This window comes from Lepeophtheirus salmonis, chromosome 5 (assembly GCF_016086655.4).
Source record: "Lepeophtheirus salmonis chromosome 5, UVic_Lsal_1.4, whole genome shotgun sequence".
NCBI classification, from domain to species: Eukaryota; Metazoa; Arthropoda; class Copepoda; order Siphonostomatoida; family Caligidae; genus Lepeophtheirus; species Lepeophtheirus salmonis.
Window position 1 is genome coordinate 38,986,434 of NC_052135.2, and position 18,889 is coordinate 39,005,322.

Here is an 18,889-nt window from a genome sequence, read left to right on the forward strand (position 1 = left end):
AATCCTTCGGACAAAAGACATCATAATAAAAATATACATATTTCTAATGACACATCCCTATAAAAATCTAAAACCAACACTTTAAAATTACAATGAAAGCGACGATAAAGTTATAAAAGAGGAAAAAAACTGCACACTTTAAAAAAATAAGAAAAAAAAAACAAAAAACAAACAACAAACAAAAACGAAAGCCAAGAACTATTTTTGCCACATTTGAACCTCTTATATCTTCTTACAATCTTGTGGTTGGTGTATGAATGAATTCTAGAGTCCGTATCAAGGAAGCGAATGATATCACCTGCCCATGACCAATTAGTGTTGCCAAAATTAGGAATCTACATATTGATCACACCATACCGGGCGGCGGAGGAAATTAAAATTGGTCTTACGTCCTTGTTATGAATGTCTTCTTCATTGGTTAATTTGTGAGCCATTATCACTTTTGCATTTAAAAGAGCATAATTTAAGGCCTTACTTTAGTCTAAACTATTGGCTGTATGTCCGACTAATAAAATTGATACTACGAACTTTTCATTCATGCCTTTCAAATTTAAAATAATAAAAGTTTTCAAAATCCTAAATGATGGCAACCAGCAATTTTAGTCGTCAGATATGTTGTCACTCAAAGGTATCACATTTTAATGACATTTTGTCAATTGTGGTTTCACACTCATAGGATTTTTGACAATTTTTACATTCCTTACAATGTAAAAAGGGCCTCGGCAGCCCCATATAGTTGATTACGTAATTGAACTGCTATCCAGTGGCGTCCATTGGGTATAGTTGTTGCCTTATCTATTCCTCCAGAAAATATTTTTCTGTTAGGTTTAGTGTATGGAAAAATTGTATATATGTATCGTGACGTACTTGAAACTTTCTGTACCATAGTTTTGGCACCAGTATTTCACATTTCAAGCCCTAACTACAATACATATATAATTAATTTCTAATGTGGTACTATTGAAGAGAGCTTTTAAAACTTTTATATTACCAACAATATATATTATTATGACTATTTTCCTGATATGCCTATTAGAATTCATTTAATATTTAGAGGAAAGAAGACAAAAGGTATAAAACTGAAAATTAAGTTCATTTCAACTTTATACAATATAACAAAAGAAGTTAAGTACTTATTCCAAAAATTGATTATTTTTGGAATATAATTGGAGGAAAATAAAATTTCTAGATTTTTTAATTTATATACTGTTATCAGATTAAGTATGTATTTAATGCTTAAAAGCAATTCTCTTAATAAAATATGCAGAGGAAATAATTAGTGATGGGACGATTAAAAAAAAACAAAAAAATACCTTAGCTGATTACAATTCTGATTCTGTAATATTTTATATATTAATTAAAAAAACCATTTTGCTATCAAGGGCGTCCACAAAATTATTGGGGGGGAAGAGGGGCTTGGGTTTTTGAATTTTTTGAAAAAAATTTAAAAACTAATTGTTTTGGAAAAAAAAATTAAATATAAAATTTTTGGAACAGAAATTTCAAAAATCTAAAGCTATTCACAGAAAATTATATTTTTTGGAAAAAAATTTAAAAAATTAAAAAAAATTTCAAATATTAAAAAAAATTTCAAATATTGAATTTTCTAGTAAAAAGCAAAAATTCCCTAATCGAGGGGGGGGGGGCTTTTTTTTTTTTTTTTCATAACTTAGAAAAGTAATAAGTAATTAAATTGTTCAAGTTTGAAGATTATGTTATGCCATGTTCTAAGAAATACACGTTATTACAATTTATTTTTCCAGAGAGATAAACTCAACAGCATCACTTTATATAATGTTTGGTAGACCGGGAGCAGTTGAAACACGTTTTACTGAATTACTTAAATATACTTCAAATTAGACAACCCCAAACTTTTACACAACAAAAATATATTTATATAGTTATACTCAAACGAGTTAAAATACACTTTTTCTGTAATCTTCATTTGAATGTAAATTTTCCGTTCCACCCTACGATCAAGTCATCGAACTGACTTGAAGCTCTTGTCGGCACATATTATCGTTTTCTGAGAGATGATTTTTTTTCATCCTTGAGTAGCTGAGATCAAAAAGAAAAAAAATGCAGTGTATGCATTTCCAATTTTTGAGAAAAAAATGATATCATTTGTCTTGGGACACTCTAACGTATATATGTGTACACTGTAAGGTGTACACATATATACGTTATACAGAAAAGGAATTACTGCTATAAAGAGGAGAACGTTCTACCATAATTTTATTTGAAAACATATATTAATTTATTTTGTTATGCATTTGAAAAATAATTTACACCAAAAATGGGGAGATAATTCTTCTATTAGAAGGAGGTGCTAACACGCCCACAAATTATTACATAATGAACCAAAAATGAAAAAGAGCACACGCTCAACCATTTTTCCATTTCTAATCGTTAAATTAATTTTATTTTTATTTATAATTCACCAAGCAATTATCGTGAGTTGAATGTTAAAATCTTCTTCTTCCTTTTTTTTTCAAATATCCGATGTCTTGAGACAATAATAAAACAAGGGTCTTATTGTTTCCAAGTTATAGCTACAGAAACAAAACCCCTACATATACAATTTATATCAATTATGCAAATTTATTATTTTAACGGGGCTTTTCTAAGGGATTGCTTAAGATATTCTTAAAAGCCTTCCTTCACTCTAAAAACTGCACTTAATTCATCCATTCATTCAAAAACGCCAAAAAATGTCCCTTTTTAATTATATTTTGGCTAACTTCGATACTAAAATCCCATGTTGTACCACACCAAAAATGGCATAAGAGGCTTTCAACTTTGGGAAAGTTCTTTTTTTTGATTGTCCCTTTCTACAGGGAGAAAATATTAACTCGAAAACGGAGCAATCTAATGTATATTTGTATGTAATAAGCATGTTTTAAATTGCTTATGTAAGTGTGCTATAGTAATTAGTTTGTATTTCCTTCTTAAATTAAACCAATTAGAGGAGAAACAAACCATTATACATATATATATTTTATACGCATTAAAAAAAATGTTTGTATCATGAACAATATGTATTTTCTTTATGGACAAAAAACAACTAATTATATTACAAGAAAGTACAGCCTTTTTGGTTCTCATGAGGCTCTTAAATTTGTTCACTAAATTTTGTAAGTACATAGAGTCATACTTAAAAGAAAAAAGCAAATTGGGACCTACTTCAAAAATATGGACGACACCAGCAGGGTCTGTTATAAGGTGGTTCACCCCTTATAACCTATATTTCATGCGTTTATTCGTATATATGCGCATATATCATTTTGGAAAGAACAAATATGTAGACAATATATTTCTAAGACCTTGGCCTTTTCCTTAAAAAAAGGTCATTCAAAAAATAAAAGAAAACATTTGTATCTAAAAAAGTGAAAATATTAATGAATAACAAAACTTTAAAAAATGAAATAAATAAATAGATCCCACGCATTTATCTTTGGCCTAGGCCCCTTCTCACTCCAAAAACGGCCGTAAACACAAGTCTATGTTCATTATTAGTGCTGAAAGACGTCCAGTTGCCATCCTTCAATAAAGGCTCCTGATTGGTGATTATAAAAGTTGTAAGCGCCTTGACGTCTGTGATATTTACAAACACCTATGGGCTATTGCTATTGTGTATCCGATAATTCTCCTTCCAAAATTATATAACCTAAAGATAATGTTAACAAGGGTATTATTTTTTAAGTCAATAATACTGACACTGTTCCCCGTAATCGCTTAAGATTACGTAAAACTGTTGGTTAACACACCGTGTATTCTTACACTATTAATAACTTATAAGATTTAGAGTTAATGAATGCTTAACAGTAATATATACTACATATTAATAATAGGTATTAGTTATACTTATATTAATATTACTTATTAATTAATAATATTTCATCTTTATAAATTGCAATATTGGCATTTTGGTATATGGTAAGTTAGTTTAATTTTATTAATTTAATTATTATAATTTATACATGAGAAGAAAGGAAAAACATATTGGGATCTGAAACGAGATGCAGCCATCTTTTTCCCGTAGTTACAAGTAATTATAAAGAAATTGATCTGTTTTTGCCCAATGACATGATAGACCTCTACATCACGGAGGACTTTAACTCGAAATTTCCAAATAGATGAATGATCTTAGATACGACTGAGGCCAAAATCAACAAACCAAATAATGTTGCAGATCAAAGAGCTCATACAAGAACAGTAATACGGAATAAGTTATAGTAGAAAATAGTCTGAGAGGTGTGTTCAGCTTAATATATCTGGCGTAGGGTGTCTCCTGTAGTAATCCCCAAATAATCAAAATATCATACATATTAAATAAAAAAATGACTGACTTCAGAAGATGCAATCATGACAACAGATAGGGGGATTATGGTGCAGAACTTATTTCCCAATCAAAATGTTAAAGTGAATACCAAAATCCTATGAGAGGGATTAATCAACTTCCGGTGGCAACAGTCATGAATGTCAGAAAAATTGCTTCTGAAAGCATACATGTTGAACTTATTATTGGACTGGACAAGACCTATAAAATCCTTCAAGGGGAACTTGACCGCCATAAAACTCCCTTGGCAGGACAGATTATTTATGTGTGTTTCATTTATTGTATTTTTAGAAAAAGTCTAGCAAGGGTATTTTTGAACAAAATAATTGTTATTAGTTAAATAACAGAACCAATATTAAATAAAGGAATAGATAATTTAAAAAATATAAAGAAGAAACAAAATATTAATTAAGTAATGTCTCAAATATTTTTTTTAGAAATTATGGTCTTTTTATTGTATAATTCATAATAATGAACTTTCCTCAAAGTGAAGTTAGGATTGTAATGTGTCAGTAAGTAAAATTCCCTGCAATCAAGTTAATCAAACTTACTGAATTAAAATAAGTAAGTCAAAGATTCCCTGATGCACTTCATCCTCCTAAATTATGACATTGTATGTGTAGTATGGAAATCACTATTTTTTTACTAATTTTCAACAATATTAGAAGACTCAAACAAGGATCAAATAAACGTAAATCAAATAATTTGATATTAGCCCCGACCAAAGGATTCTAAAATAAATAATTGTATTTAAGAGTGTCAGATATCTCTTGCAACCTCACTTTGCGATTGCCCATGACGATTTTACGGGTTTTTTTTTCATTTTTTTTTCCGGAATAACTACCTCCTTTGGCATCCTTCAGCATCATCGGTGTCCATACGACCACGTTTTAAATCGGCAAACTATCGTTTGATGGTTGTTTTCGATGAGGCAGAGTCCGAATAACATTTTACAATCCAAGCTTGGGCTAAAACGGTGTTTTTCTCCATAAAAAAGCAATGATAAATCATAAAACGAAATTGATTTGAATACATCGTTTTTAAGAATCACAAAAGTAGCGTCACATAAACCACTGGAACTCGATAAATAATAAATCAAACGTCTTGAAATTTTGACAGTAACCCTTTGAATATTTCTGCTTCCAAAAATATGTTGTTGGTGGTGCCATCTGGTAGTTAGAGCCAGTAATTATTGACCGATGTGTTATTTCTGAAATAATTATCTTATGTTTCTGTTAATGAAATATACTGATTGATCCTTTAAAAGCGCTCCAAATTACACGTAAAGGTTCCAAAAATTATCTATTGTAATTGAAGAAAAATGATATGATGTGTTTTAAACTATAGTAAACATTATTGCTGGTAGTCTGAGAATGTTGAATATAAAGCCCACTATTGACTTAAATATGCTCGAAAAATATTCGTATGTATTCATTTATTAACAAGAAGTATACTTAATTAGGGAATTTCTCATTTTCTTGATATTTATTCAAGAGGTTTTTATTCTGACGAACAACACATTTCGACAAAAACACAACAACAAGAAATTTCATCAAATGTATCTTTAAATTAATGGTTACCCACCAATTAGAACAAAGTTTGTTTACGCCCCCTCGAAGAATAATGAAGTTCTGTGAAAACAGATCTGAGTTCTTTATCGTTGAAATTGGGTTAATCCAACTTTTCAAAACTAAAATCATTAATTGAAAAGCCTAAATAAGAATGCAACTTTTACCAATCACTATTGTTCGTTTTTATGCAAAGATGTACATTTGTCATCTCGTTATCTCACTGTTTGAAGTGCAATAAAAGAAACAAAGTTTTATGAGGTGTACATTTCTCTATTTGTATTTATACGAATCTTTTCTTTTAATTAAACAAAGATACACTCTTCCTATTAAAGCATATATTTTTGTTTAGTTACCCCTTAATGACATACATTTATTCGTGGAACAGCTTTTCTTTGAATATATTTGTATTTTCATTTCCTTAACTTCCATAGAATGTATTCATTTGGTTGTAGATTTTATAGCAAAGGATTCAAAGAATACAAAGTTAATTAAAAATGCATCATAAGTAGTACCGTTTAAAAAACCCAATTCCTAAGGATTGTGAAGTGTTCAATAGTTACAAAGTTCATATTTACAACATGAAGATGATTTCAAACTCTTTGAATAGTTTAAAAGTGGTTCTTCTAGTGCTGTGTCAATCTTAATTAGGACTGAAGACTGCAGTCCTTTCCTGTTCGCTCTCGGTCCGTTACAGCTCTGAAACTTATAAAGTTCGGTCGTTGATTATGTCAATATACTTTGTTTCTTCTTTTCTTAATCCGTTCTAGTACTGACGGTCGGAAGGATTGGTCCTGAGACTGGACTGGACCGAATGAATAGGTACTACTGACACACCACAAGTTCCTTATATGAACATTATACATATTTGTAAGCATATAAAATATACAGCTTTTTTCTATGCTTTACAAATTAGGGGTTATATTAACAAGCCATCCGCAGGATTATATTTTGGGGGACTTGATTTTTGGAATTTTTGCAAACATTAAAATTTTTTTGGAAAAAATTTAAAAATCCATGGCCATTGAGAATTTTTTTTTTTTTTGAAAAAATGACATTCCGTTTGGGGGCTACATCCCCTCCAGCCCACCCCATGTGAACACCTCTGGTTAATATTATATTCAAAATCACTTTATTCGATACCAAACTTTGAAAGAACAAATTGGATAAAGAATCTAATTTGTTTTTTCGCAGAATTTACATTGTTAATTCAATTAAAGGAGTGAACTCATTGAGACTGCAAAGTCAGTTATAGAGTAATATTTAACACCTCAAGTGGAAAATAAAGTGTCTGATAGACAACTACTTTGCATAAATATTGATCACGTCCGCTGATTACTTATTTAGACTTCATTCGTAATACTTTTTCAAGGTATAATCTGCTCCTTTTTGGAGATTGTTTCATTTTATTTTTTTAAGGCTTTCATTTGATAAATTTAATTTATCAAAGTCATTTCATGTGATATGAAGATTGATGGAGGTACAACAGGCCCAATAATTTAATAAATTATTTTTTGAAATAAAACACATTAACACTAAAAGGACTGACTGGATGTCGTTTTCTACTTTTCATCATAAATTTTAATCTAAGTAAATAATTTTCAATCATTCTGAAATTTTTAGTATCTGAATATTTTAGCTTTGTCAACAAGTTTCTGAAGTTGCTTTATTTTCTCTGTAATTTATTTAGCTAAAATTTATCATACGACTCAGTATGACTGAAAAATCGTTTTTGACTTTTTAAACTATATTAATATTGAAACTAGTAAAAAAAAGTCATTTTATTGTAATTCATAGGCCCAAAATAGTGTATACCATATAGGCTCGAATTCTGAATATCATGTGATAGTTTATGGTATCTCACACTATCCTGGGGTTACTTTAGCTTGGATAATTTCAAAAAAAAAAGTTTTAAGAAGTTAAAATATACAACCAAGTTTGTGCTCGATTCAGGTTTAGTGGTTCTAATGGTCCGGTCTCAGTTCTTTCATTTGAACAGGTTTGTTCTTAGTCTCGGTTCAGCTTTATCGGATTTGGTTCCGGTCTTCGGTCTGTTTTCTTTTTATACAGGCTCAGTTTGGTAGCACCCACTTAAAAACAAGGGGTGTCCCTAGAAAATTCGGGCCCAGGAAATAATACTAAATACACATAGGGCTGCAACTACCTTATACGCAGAGTGCATAGTCCCCCAAGTTAAAGCAGGGGCCCAAAAACTAAGATTACTTAAGACAATGGGTTTCAAAGTTTTTCAGTTTTGGTTTCGTATAAAAGGGGCCTCAGCTAATAATGTATGTGTGTAGAAGGTCCTTGGTATCGTTAAGTTTGGGAAATCCTAGCTTAAGAAATACTACAGTATCTTAAGGCCCGACAAGCTTAGTAGTGGACCTGGAACAATAATCTACCCCATTCATTCTATCTTTTATTTACACCGTCTGGTGCTTAAAACTACTTTTCCAGATACATAAGAAACACTTAGCTATTTGGAAATCAGATACAATTGTATCGCCTTGGCGACGTAAAAAATCATTGGAAAACGTTGTAATGGCACAAGAAAACTCAGAAAATGGACTTATTAATTAAAGCTAATTTATTTTTTATAATATATATTGTATTTTCTTTATATATTCTATATTGGAACAGAAGCCCCAGAACTGAGACCGATAGGCATTATGTTGCAGTCACGGTTCTGGTATCTGTTCACTTTGTCGGTTCCGGTTCTAAGGGCTCAAGAACCGGAACCGCTTGAATAAGGGCACAGTTTTGGATACAATGAAGTATACTAATTAAGTTGTTGGGGATGAAGATTATAAATAAGTTATTTGTTTATGAGGAGCACTTGCTCTCAAATATATTTCATTATAAATGCCAGAGATGGGCACTTGGACTAAATTATATATTATAAAGTCTTACGACTCTAGGACTTGAAGTGTCAGAACCATTTCTGACCCTTAATAAATGCTAATTAACTTTATCAAATAGTTCATGAGTACAAATAGTTAAATGTTTTACAATAACTTACCCTTTCAGGATGAAGCACCCAAGTCGTGGTTGCCCATTACACATGACTCCATCCGATTGATTGAGCAAGCAAAATCCATTTGCGAACAAAGGATATATCTGGACGAGGCAAAGGAATTATTTTCCCTAATCTCTAGTAAATGGCTTCACGTATGGAAATAAAAACTCTTTAATTATGATATGGAATTTTTACTATAAATATATTTAATTAAGGCTGTACTAGAAATTCACGATGAAGTTGCTGCTCAGATACAGAACAACACAGAAGAAGTAGAATATATTGATGGAGTCTCCAGTATCGACTGCGATGATGAAGAATTGGGTGTTGATGATAAAAGAAGGTTGATATTCAACGAGCCCGAAGGTAAAGGTAGTGATGATAAAAAAGAGGAAGAGGAAGTAAGAGTGGATACGTTTCGAGTAGTTGGAATTAGAAGACAAGTTGGAGAGACAATGGTAAGAAATGTTCTTTTTCGAGAGGTTTAGTGGTATTCGATTGTTTTAAAGTATCGTTGATTTTTTTTTTTTTTTTTTTTTCAATCATGAAAAAATAATATCTTTCTCTTCTACATTATTTTTGATTGATGTATGAGCAGAAGCTAAAAACATTGACTGATTGATAGTTTTAAATGTCGAAAATTAGTAGGATAAATATTTTTGTTTATATGAAAATGATAACTATATTACCACATATTGAGATTGTGTTGACATTATATTTTATTTTATATACACTTAACTATTAGAATTGATCAATATTTTCATTTAAAGTGAATTAAAAGAATGTTTTTATATACCAAACAATCAAATAATTATTAAGTAGATATTAGCATAATAAGCATTTAAACCCATTCTTATACCTATAATACCAATCATAGCTTTAAAAAAAATACTATTTAAACTTTTGATTACAAGGGTCTTACAGTTAGAGTAGAAAATGGTCGAATCACTGTCGCCAGAATACTAAGCGAGAGTTTGATAGATAGACAAGGTCTTCTCCGAGTGGGAGATGTGATTCTAGAGGCTAATGGTAAAAAAATTCGAACCCCTGAAGAACTTTTAAAGATATTCGAAGGGAAATCTGATCTCGATGAAATACGAAGTTCAGGGAAATTATCCACCATAACTACAGTTTCAAGCTCAGGTGCTGCCTCAAATCCCTCACAAGCCAAAGAACGAACATTAAATTCTGTTAATCTTGATGAGGAACTCGAAGGCAATAACAATCCTTATGATGTCAATGAGTTTATCACGCTAAAAATCGAACCAGCAATGACAGATGATACTCTGAGTACCAAGGATGATGACGGAAAAGTATTTCATATATTGTAAAATCCAAGATCTACAAATTGAAATATGTTTTTTCTCTATAATTGTCTCCGTAGCATTACATTAGGGCAAATTTTAATTATGATCCACGAAAGGATAATCTCATTCCATGTCAGGACATTGGTCTTAAATTCAAAGCCGGGGATGTCTTAGAAGTATGTATTAAAGTTGTATGCATGATATTCATATACAATGTATTTGTAGATCGTTGAATGGTCGGATCCAAGTTGGTGGCAAGCAAGAAAAGTTAATTATAAAGAACCTCCTGGGCTTATCCCCTCTCAAGACTTGGAAGAGAGAAGAAAGTGTTTTGTACATTTTGATGATGCGGACTATAATCAACTCTATTGTTGTTCAGCAGTGAATAAATGCTTTTTTCTCAAATATGTAAATACCTAAACTTTTATATCATTTTAGGGTACTAAACGGAATAAGCGATATTTTGACTACTTTGTGAGTCAAAATATAGACTTTGACCGTGCTGAGCTCTTTCTATATGAGCCTGTAGAAAAGATGCCTCCTTTCAAGAGGAAAACTCTTGCATTAGTGAGTCATCCAGCTTTGGAAAATAGTAAAAATAAATTGATTGAACGAATCATAGATTATAACCCAGACAAATTTGCAGAGGCCAAGAGAGGTATTATTGTTTTATATAACATGAAGAAAAAAAATTAAATAATTTCATCAATATATTTAGCAACAACACGACCCATAAGCGAGTCCGAGAAAGAAAGGTATCTAAGAATCACTGAAGAAGAAATGTCAGAAGGTAAGTACATATCACAGACATAGCATTATCCATGCTTGAACTCGTTCACCTTTTATCCGTTCATCAGTTCATTTCTTTAAAAAATTCCTTCAAGAAACTCATTTGTTAATTTATTTCTGTTCATTCGTTCAATTTTTTTCTGAATAAACACTGACCATGTGATCAATTTTTGTCCAAATTTTGTTGGTTAAAAAAATTCTTGTGATACTTATATGCCACAAATGATACCGCTTGATCAATTCACATACGCAATTTAATCTTTCCTTCACATAATTAATCTTAAGTCATAGAATAACTCCTAATACCTTCAGCGCATTAACGAATATTAAAGTAGGCCACAAGATATGGACAATAATTGATCGCATGGTCTTCGTTTCATCAGTTGGTTTTAGGGTCAAATATGTTATTTTGTGAACAAAGAAAAAAAAAGGAACTTAGAAAGAAACGACATTGAAAGATTTTTTTCACCACCGTGAATCATTCAATTTTTTTTCATTAACTAAATGAAAGGGAATCATGAATAGTTCTTATTTTTTGATAAATATCCAAGCCTAAGAATATCATTATCAATAATCATATAATTTCTTTTTTTTTTTTTAATAAAGGTCTATCAAATAACGAATTTCTTTATAACAAAGAAGATTCAACCGGGTATTTAGAAGGAATAACATTTGCATCAATTCTTCAAATTATGAAAGAGAGTAAGCTTTGTCTCATTGATTGTCAGCCGGATTCCTTAAAACTCCTTCATAATTCTGTCAACTTTTTGCCTTACGTCATTTTCTTAACTCCCCCTTCAGTGCACAAGATTGAAGTATTCGATGAGGGAACAAAAGTACGTATATATGGAATAAATGACAAAATAAAGTACATTTTTTTATTAAATTTTATAGGAAGGTGCAAACACAATTCGGAGGAAAAGTAAAGAAATAGCCTTAGAATACAATACCTACTTCGATCAAACAATAGAACTTGAAGAAATCGATTCTACAATCAAAAAAATATTGGACTCGATGGAGAAACTAGCTACAGAGACTCAATGGGTTCCTCGTAACTGGGTATATTCATAAATCGATCTCAAAAAATTCCTCAAGGACATTAACTTATCAGTATTATACCTTATATATCCAATAAAATATATGTGTATATAAATATTTTTTATTTCAATGACAAAAATAAAGCAAAATTTGAACAGATAACACTTATATTTCATCTTGACAATACATTATCATATCAGTTTATAGTATTATACCATTATATAAAAAATGAATACTTTTCCGGGGCTACCTCACTAACTTGTGAGTAAAGACTTGAGATTCGGCTCTGGATCATAATTAATACATATTTACAACAATTAATATCTCCGAGAAACTAGATGGTACACACTACAAATACGCAATCATTATTGTAATCTAAAATCCTTCAATGTTTACATTCAAAAGTTACGAGATGGTATTTTATTCATATGGATCGAACTTTTCTGGGACATTTTTTTCAGTAACAGAGCAGTACTATAAAAATCTCATGCTACATGCAGAAGAATAAAATAGCGCACCGGCTCTAAGACACGGTTTATTTTTAAAATTGATTGGTCATTGTTTTCAGAAGTGAAAGATACTTATAGGTTCAGGATTCCGATCGTCACTCTTAAGTTTAAGGGGATAGCAGGAAAGTACTGTACCCCCCCGGATGTCGTCAAGGTTATGAAGGAACCCCCAAGAATCCTAAGATCCTATACCATAGATTATATTACCTTTCCGTAGACCAAAGACAGGGTAGTGTTTGTCAACTTAATCGGCAACTGGAACAAAGGTAGGGTTCTCATGGACAGAAGCTCAAAAACAGGTTCTAGCTTTGGGTAAAAGGCTAAGTTACTTTAAGATGAATATATAGAACTAATTCAAGGAATGACATAATATGTACTTATTTGAATTATTTAACTTTTCAGGATACTGTGCATTGAGTGTGGTCAAACCTTCCACTCTACCTCTCTTCTCCTTTGCCTCTTCCTAGGACCCACCTGAGCATCCACTAGTACCCTACGACTCCAGCTCGAAAACGAGCCTCCGGAAGCCTTGGAGCTGAAAATGTAAGAAGAGGTGCTAACCGTTGACGATCTGTATAAGTTGTTACTTGAAACATTAGCGTCAGAATTGATAGTATTTAAATCCCCCTGAAGGTAGGAGCCTTAGTTTTAAGCACAGCCTCGAAATCCCAGAAGAACTTACCTTTCGAATTTTTCATGGACATCATACGCTAAGCAATAGTTCAATCAAAGGCTAATGACATCAAATCAGTAACTGAAGTAATCAACATTACTGCGTATTTAGGATCAAAAGATTTCTTGAATATTGAAGAGACTTATGAAATCATCATAGGCTTATTGAACAAACTACTTGCATCCCCAGACTTGGAGCCAACTCATTTTCCAAAATTGTATTTCATCATAGAACAGATCTCATTATTCTTCAAGAAAACCAATAGTAAGAGATTTTCACCTTGTCTTCTCTCTGTTTGTCTTATAAGGCAAAATGTTAGTAAGTCCCTCTATGATAAAATCTTCAAGTTGAATTACCTTACCGTTTCATGTCCAGAGGATCTTAGAACTCTGTCTGCTGCAGTTACCGTAGAGATTGGACTACCGTCGTATAAGTTAAATATCTATGGAACAAGGATCGAACACTTCAACAGCAGAGAGCGTAATGTCAATCTTATAATCGATGAGGTCTACTACGCAGAAAGAATTGAGTTTGTTAGAGGTAAGTTCTTAGGCTCTGAGAACAACCAAACAACTAAAACGGTCCTTACATTTATGATCAAATCCGTAGGAGGACACTGCATTGATGTGGTAGCACTTATACCGGTTCCCAAATAAAACGCTGAATTCCTCTATGGCAAATATAATGATAACCCTCTACCAAAATCGGATTTATCGTTGTGGCCATATTAGTTGATAACCACCCGGTCAACAAGCAGTTATTCACTCATTTTCTTTGTGGTGGTGTGCTCCAGACTACAATTACTCACCCACACAACATCAATAAAAAAGTTCATCTCATCTTCGACCCTGTACACAATTTCAAAAATATTTATAACTGCTTCGAGAGGCAAGAATACTTCAGTATTTCCCTGAATTGTTACGGACTTAAATCATCATTATACCCTAACTTTGCTCATATCAAAGAAATCCAACATAAAGGGTCAAGAAAGAGCCCAGAAACTACAATCGAAGCAGTAGTTGATACTGTGTGTGATTAAGGTCACAAATGGGAAAACATTCTTGACCAGATTTCACAGATCCTCTTCAACGTGATGGCAAGAATTTGGTTTCTCAACTCAATGACAACATCCGACGGAAAAAGATCATCTGAAAATAAGCTCAAATCTAGTAAGGTTCCCAAACATTTTTTGGTGTCTGCATCTATTTTTGAAATAATTAATTTACATTATATTGATGATTTATTGCAGCTTATTTAGTTCTTATCAATTGTCCTCTTATGAATAACTATTTATATATTTCAACTCATACAATCTGTATTGAAAAACCGTATTAATATATTTTCTTTTTTTTTTAAAACCATATTCGTGAACTACTTCTAAGACAGTACTTGGAGCGCGAGCTTTCTATTTCCGTTGCCCTGGTGCTTGAGAATTCCATGGTTAGGATACAAACCTGTTACTACCTTATGGTTGAAACGCGGAACGGTAAGAAAATAATGGCTGAACGATAAACGCTAAATGAAAAAAGAAATTGAATGGAAAGTCAAAATAGCGGAACGCTTTCAACCCTGTAAATAGGTATTCCAGGATAGATTAGTGTTCAATTTTCTACATACCTATTCCTTTCTTATTTATATTAGGGAATACTTTAATAAAATTTTTATGAAATTTATTTCAGACACAAAGATGAATGTACTGTAAAATCTAACAAATTCACGGGAATGCTTATAAATGTATAAAATAGCAATTTTTTGGTCCCTGAAATGCTTGTTCTCATCCTCAGGGCAGTGATGTTAGGACCAAATACAGCGTAATAAATAAGGTGTTAATGTCATAGTTTATTTTTGGTTCCTTTACTTCCGATTTTATTTAACTGGCTGATTAAAAGGCTGATTTTTTTAAAACATGGGAGCCCAAACCTGTTAAAAAGGAGAAGTGACAGCAAAGTTTCCTCTTTAGTAAATATACCCATTGGTATACTTGAAGTGCCATATTATTAGGGGATAAATACGGTTTCAGAAAATATATCATATAAATTTAAACTATCAAGACTAACTCATTATAAACAGGCCCCTCACCTTCAAAGGTCCTAGAACGCAAATATCTATATTTTTTAGGGAAAACTTATAACAAGGGTTCTATCTTTAATTTTAAACTATCTATTTTAAAATTAAGAAAAGTTTGTCCGTCTCGCTGACGGTTGAGAACACATTTTGACAAACGAGTGTTGCTATAGCTCAGCGCCTCATATTAAAAAAAAAAAAAAAAAGGAAGTACATATTTGGTGCGTCAATATAAAAAAATCTTGACCAAAAATCAAAAAAAGTAGAAAAGAACAATTTATATTTAACATCATTAAATACAGTGCTTCCCAAACTTTTTTGATTTCGTACTTTCGTATGTTTCTAGACCCTTATACTTCTAATTAAGACATGAATATAAAATTTGGCACTCATTTTATGCAAATAAATGACTTAGCCCCTTATAAAATTAAACCCAGAGGCAAATAATATCAATTATTTGACTACATTGATCAATAGTAAAGATTTTATTTCTACATATTATAATATCATCGATATAAATATACTCGTACATGAATTGACAAACAAGATATTGGAATTCCCCACATCAAATAGTTCACTCAATTGTCTACACCTTTTGCAAAACAGGACTTTGCAATTTATTGATTTCACCTTTTTCAAAACAGGACTTTGAAATTCATTGAAAACTTTATTGATTTAACCTTCACAACAGGATCTTGGAATTATTTAATAATCTTGTTAATTTTTATTTCGAGTTTTTTTCACTTTTGATTGATGACACGGGGGAACACCAAATTTTCACCAATGAAATTAAGCCGAGAATATACTTCTCTGGGTTGTCAAGTTTCAGAAATACTTGAGATTATAGTAATTCGTAACAATTATCGTTCAGAGACATTTTACACCATTAAGACAATCACCATATTAATGTACGACGAATAAAACTGATGTAAAAAGGTCTTGTATGATTATAAAGTGTTTTTATTCATTATGTATCCTCTTCTGAACTCAGTATATTTCCCTTTTTAGTCTGAAAATTGATGAAAAACGACGCTCTTCTTTGGACCAATATAACTTATTAATTATTTATAGTGATAAGGAGTAACGTAGCTTATACTAAAGAAAAAGATTCCATCTTTTATTTAAAAAAATAAGGATCTCGAAGGACTTGAGTTCGATTTGGTATTTTTTTAAGGGGGCTTAGAAGCAATTATGCAACATTATCTTATATATTTTACAATTTCAATGTCCTCATAATGACGTCATACCCCGTAATAAACATACTACCACGCTTCGCACAAATTCAAATAAAATAATTATTGATTACTAATGAATATGTTATCATTGTTTAAAATACTCATGTGATTATCAGCTGGCTGCTTTATTATGATTTTTGAGCGTATAACGAAATTTTTTACATTATGCAAAATGTTTAATAAAGATATACTACTTAAAATTGACTTAGACGTTTTTTATCCGTTACAGTAGATTTAAAAACGTCACACTCCATGAAATTGTAATTCATTATGAACCACATTCTCAGAATAATAACTAATGAAACGACAAAGTAGGGTATTTCGAAATATATTTGAAGTTCCAAGTTTAAAAAAGAAGGCTTAAATTAAATATAATCTACATACTAAAAAATAAAGCATCATACATTTATGTTAAATATACAAAATTGAATAATCTGAATCATATAAATAATAATAGCAATACATTATAAATACAGAATATTGAAATAGTAGATTGTTCCAAATAATATTTTCTTGTTCAGACATCAGAATTCAGTTCAATATGTCATAACTTTAGGTTGCAAAACACAAACCAAATGTGGAGATAAATCAAAAAGATCATCACCCCTTTTTCCTCATGTGGAAGTTGCTATATACAATTATGCACATGATAGATATATCTCAACCGCTTGTGTAACAGCATACTATTATAATGAAGGATACACACAATTGCTAATTATAATGTTACACCCAATGCAACTACCCCCGTTGTTATGACCATTTCAGCAGTTGTTTTTCCCTTTTATGAGTTTTCTAAAAATCATTCTTTTAAGCTTATGAACCATAGCTAATCCTTAAGTGATAAAAAAGTAATATTTATTGACTATGTAATATTGGAAAATCTAATGATCATACCCAAGTCTCTAAGTGAAGAGACTAGTGTCAGACAAACTAGTTGCAAACCATCTAACCTTACTACTCCCGTTGTTGTGACCATTTAAGCAGTTGTTTTTTCCCTATAATAAGTTGTGTATCATAATTTTTGATATTTTTAGCTAAAATAAAATCATATTTTATAATTAGATTTAAAAAAATGAATACTTACATTTAAATAAAAAAATATCCTTCCCTTCGAGTTTTTATTTGATTTTGGAAATGACATCATGACCAACATCCTCCATTAATTTAATGATGGTTCCTCGAGAAGGGACGGGTTTACCCGTGTATTTCTCCATATTTTTTTAACGTAGGATGATTAACAATGGATAAGAATATATATCACACTCAATAAGGATCTTTGTGAGATCAGAGTTAAAGTCTGACTTGATGAATTGATCATTAGCTTTATTTTTTGGATGAATATACATGCTCTTGATATGAGATGAGGATAATGGGTGGCGTTTAATTCTAGACAGGGGACTAAAGGCACATATATATATATAGACAAATCCAACAAGCCATCTGTTTCTCGTCCGTTAAGTATTTTCCAAATTCCTGAGCCTCCATTTCCAGAAATCCAAACCGAAGGCGACGTTATTTCAGGCATTTTATTCAGTTCTCCATCGACTATCAGCATCTAATATTATATTAATATTGAATAATAAAGGCGGGAATTGATAACATTCTTGGTAGAGGAAGATGTATAGTATTTAATCAATGATACCATTAGTATTTGTTCCCTTCTCCTCGCACACTTTTGTATCCTTACCAAAATTACCATCCTTATGAATAAGTAGGGTTGTGGAAATCGGGTTTTGCGCAAGCGCGCCCGCAAATACAACTTCAACTGTCTGGTTCCTTTGTTTTCTTTCGGGCATAAACAAACCTATATTCATATGAATATGAATACGGGCGATGAGTAATTTCGAATATACGTATAAGATATCTCAATTATGATTTTTTTAACATTACAACTTTTCTGATAATTTACTACATATATAATCTTTCCTTCACCAAAATATAGCTTTACTTTGTTACTATTTAATCAAAATAATATTATCCATAAAATGTCTTAATGTTAGTTATGATTTATTTTATGATAGAAATAGTATTAAATATTAATTGTCATAATATACTACTTTGGTATGTAAGTATAGAGAAGCACAATTAAGATTATTGGATGATGCAAATAAAATATGTGAAGTATATATTAATGGAGAATAGCAGAAACGGCGAAGTATAATCAAAATAGTCTAAATGATTTAGTATGAAAGGGTGTTAACGCAAATACAAAGTCATGTGAATTCAATATATATTGAAGAAGTCAAAGCTGTAGGAGTTCGTGGAACAAGAGCCAAGAAAGATTGTGTAGACAGTGTGGTTTCCAATTTCCTCATAAGAATGGGAAAGTTTGCTTACAAAAAGCAACGAAT

At 31.2% G+C, this 18,889-nt stretch overlaps 1 protein-coding gene across 3 annotated transcripts in view; it reads left to right on the top strand.

Annotated features, from left to right (window-relative positions):
• LOC121118033 (MAGUK p55 subfamily member vari) overlaps positions 1–12,219 on the top strand; it is a 56,041-nt gene extending 43,822 nt beyond the window's left edge. For all 3 annotated transcript variants that reach the window (XM_040712567.2, XM_071888660.1, XM_071888659.1), the window contains 9 exons: positions 8,935–9,075; positions 9,139–9,381; positions 9,838–10,236; positions 10,308–10,406; positions 10,456–10,611; positions 10,669–10,888; positions 10,949–11,020; positions 11,626–11,855; positions 11,914–12,219. In XM_040712567.2, the coding sequence (XP_040568501.1) occupies positions 8,935–9,075; positions 9,139–9,381; positions 9,838–10,236; positions 10,308–10,406; positions 10,456–10,611; positions 10,669–10,888; positions 10,949–11,020; positions 11,626–11,855; positions 11,914–12,090 (1,737 nt within the window). In that variant the 3' untranslated portion in view covers positions 12,091–12,219. The remainder of the gene's footprint in view (positions 1–8,934; positions 9,076–9,138; positions 9,382–9,837; positions 10,237–10,307; positions 10,407–10,455; positions 10,612–10,668; positions 10,889–10,948; positions 11,021–11,625; positions 11,856–11,913) is intronic.
• The last annotated feature ends 6,670 nt before the right edge of the window (positions 12,220–18,889 follow it).